Source organism: Salvia hispanica, chromosome 6, assembly GCF_029641045.1.
Source record: "Salvia hispanica isolate PSC_SH4W2 chromosome 6, Shi_PSC_v1, whole genome shotgun sequence".
Lineage (NCBI taxonomy): Eukaryota > Viridiplantae > Streptophyta > Magnoliopsida > Lamiales > Lamiaceae > Salvia > Salvia hispanica.
The window spans coordinates 2165224-2167083 of NC_142697.1; the positions used below are offsets into that span (position 1 = coordinate 2165224).

A 1860-nucleotide genomic window follows, 5' to 3' on the forward strand; every position below is an offset into this window, starting at 1 on the left:
CAACATGATCGTCGAAGACGAAGGCGTACAACTGACTAGTTGGGTCAGTGACGATGAAGCTGGTCCAAGCCACGGAACGGCCACCCCTAGTGTACGACGTGGGGTACCTCTCGATGAAGCCGGCCGCCTTCAGGAATTTGCCAACATGCGCCAAGTTGATGCTCATATTCAATTCCAAAAGGATATAATTGAAGAGTTGTGGGCACGGAGGATTGCACAACGATAGTTTTTTTTCTTTATTATGCATGTAATTTTTTTTTATCTATGTAACTTTTTTAAATGCAATTAATGAATTTTCCCGTATATGTGTCGTAAATTTAATTTCGTATTTTAATCGTAATTTTAATTCCGTAAATGTAGTATATTTTGAATTATTTTTATTGCGGCTGGCCTATGACTGGCCTAAATCTGATGTGGCATGTGGATTTTTTAGTGTTGCTGACGTGGCAGAGGAGAGAATGGCTGGCCTAAGCACCATTGCGGATGCTCTTAATAAAAGAATAAAACTTTTATCTTAGAAAATATTTAATTTTTTATAAAACAATTAAAAAAATAGATTCTTTTTAATAGGACAGGAAAATAGTAGTATATGGAGTATTAAAATAAAACTCGCATCCTACTTGACATTATACATAATCAGAAAAGCCGTTTAATTAACAAACAGTAGCCAACAAACTTGTCGTTGCCTTTCCTTTCCATTTTTACATCATCTGCTGGAGGTCTATTCTACTACGAATCTAACAACCTCACCAACAGAACAAAGTATAGCAAACCAGTCTCTCTAAGCAATACACCTCATAGAATAGGTAGAAACCGTGGAATCAAAGGGAGTATTCACCACCGCAGGATGATCGCTCTCGATCCCGTAATCAACGGTGGTGGGGCGCCACTCCATCTCCTCATCAAACTCGTGCACGAACTCCGGCATCTCCGCCCCCTTCCGCCGCACGTGCTCCCACAGAAACTCCAGCCGGCTCACGTACCTCACCTTCCCGTACCCCGCGCCCCCGAAGATCAACCGCCCGAACGTCGCCAGGAAGAGCCGCGCCTGGATCCCCGGGTGGAGGAAATACACGGCCTCGAGGCTCTCCGGAACGGCGTCGTATATGCACTTCAGCGCCGAGATCCCGGGGAAGTTGTCGCCCCTGCTCACCTCCGTGTGGACGTACACGGCCGAGAAGGGGCGCCCCTCCAGATACGGGAAGATCTCGTCTTCTAGAAACTTCTTCGCTGCCTCCGCGCTCACGAGCCTCGCTGCTCGTTTCAATCAAATCAATTCATTGTGGTTGGTGAAATTGAAAAAAATTGAATTGAAGGAGAGATGTGGAAATTGCTTACCAGGGAAGAATTTTCCGATGATGCGGAGGAGGGGGCGGCCGCGCCTGTCGCAGCCTTGGAGTTTGAAGATTTGGAGCTCTTTGATGAGCTGAAGCTGCTGGGAGAGTGGGAGAGGGGAGGAATCGGGTGGTGGTGATGATGGATTCATTGCTGTGGATTTTGATTGTGTGTTTACTTCGCAACACTCTGATTCGTTGTTTTTAAAAGGGGATTTTAGGGGGTGGGGTGGGATGGTATGGTGGGGGGGGGTGGGGTTTTGGATAATGTTAAATACTTTTATTATTATATGATAATGCACCATCAAAATTAGAGTAGATGAAAAAATAACATCATTGAAAACAAAAGAAAGTGAAAAGTCAGATATATTCTTCATTATCGGATTATTTTTAAACAAATTTGTGTATAATCTCATCGATGGTATGTGCGACTGGATCTTGTGGATTTAAAATTTATTGCCTCTATGTTTGTTTTATTCTTAACACGTTATTAATTCATTCTTATCCTCATCCTTCTGTAATAGTA

The 1860-nt window shown here is 43.4% G+C and overlaps 1 protein-coding gene across 1 annotated transcript; it reads right to left on the bottom strand.

The window, feature by feature from the left end:
• Window positions 1-633: 633 nt before the first annotated feature.
• LOC148923024 (SEC14 cytosolic factor family protein / phosphoglyceride transfer family protein) lies at window positions 634-1519 on the bottom strand. The gene is made up of 2 exons (XM_089060253.1): window positions 1339-1519; window positions 634-1254 (listed from the first exon to the last, which is right to left on the bottom strand). Exons 1-2 carry the CDS (start codon window positions 1484-1486, stop codon window positions 782-784), a joined length of 621 nt encoding a protein of 206 aa, XP_088916379.1. The 5' UTR covers window positions 1487-1519; the 3' UTR covers window positions 634-781.
• Between the last annotated feature and the right edge of the window lie 341 nt (window positions 1520-1860).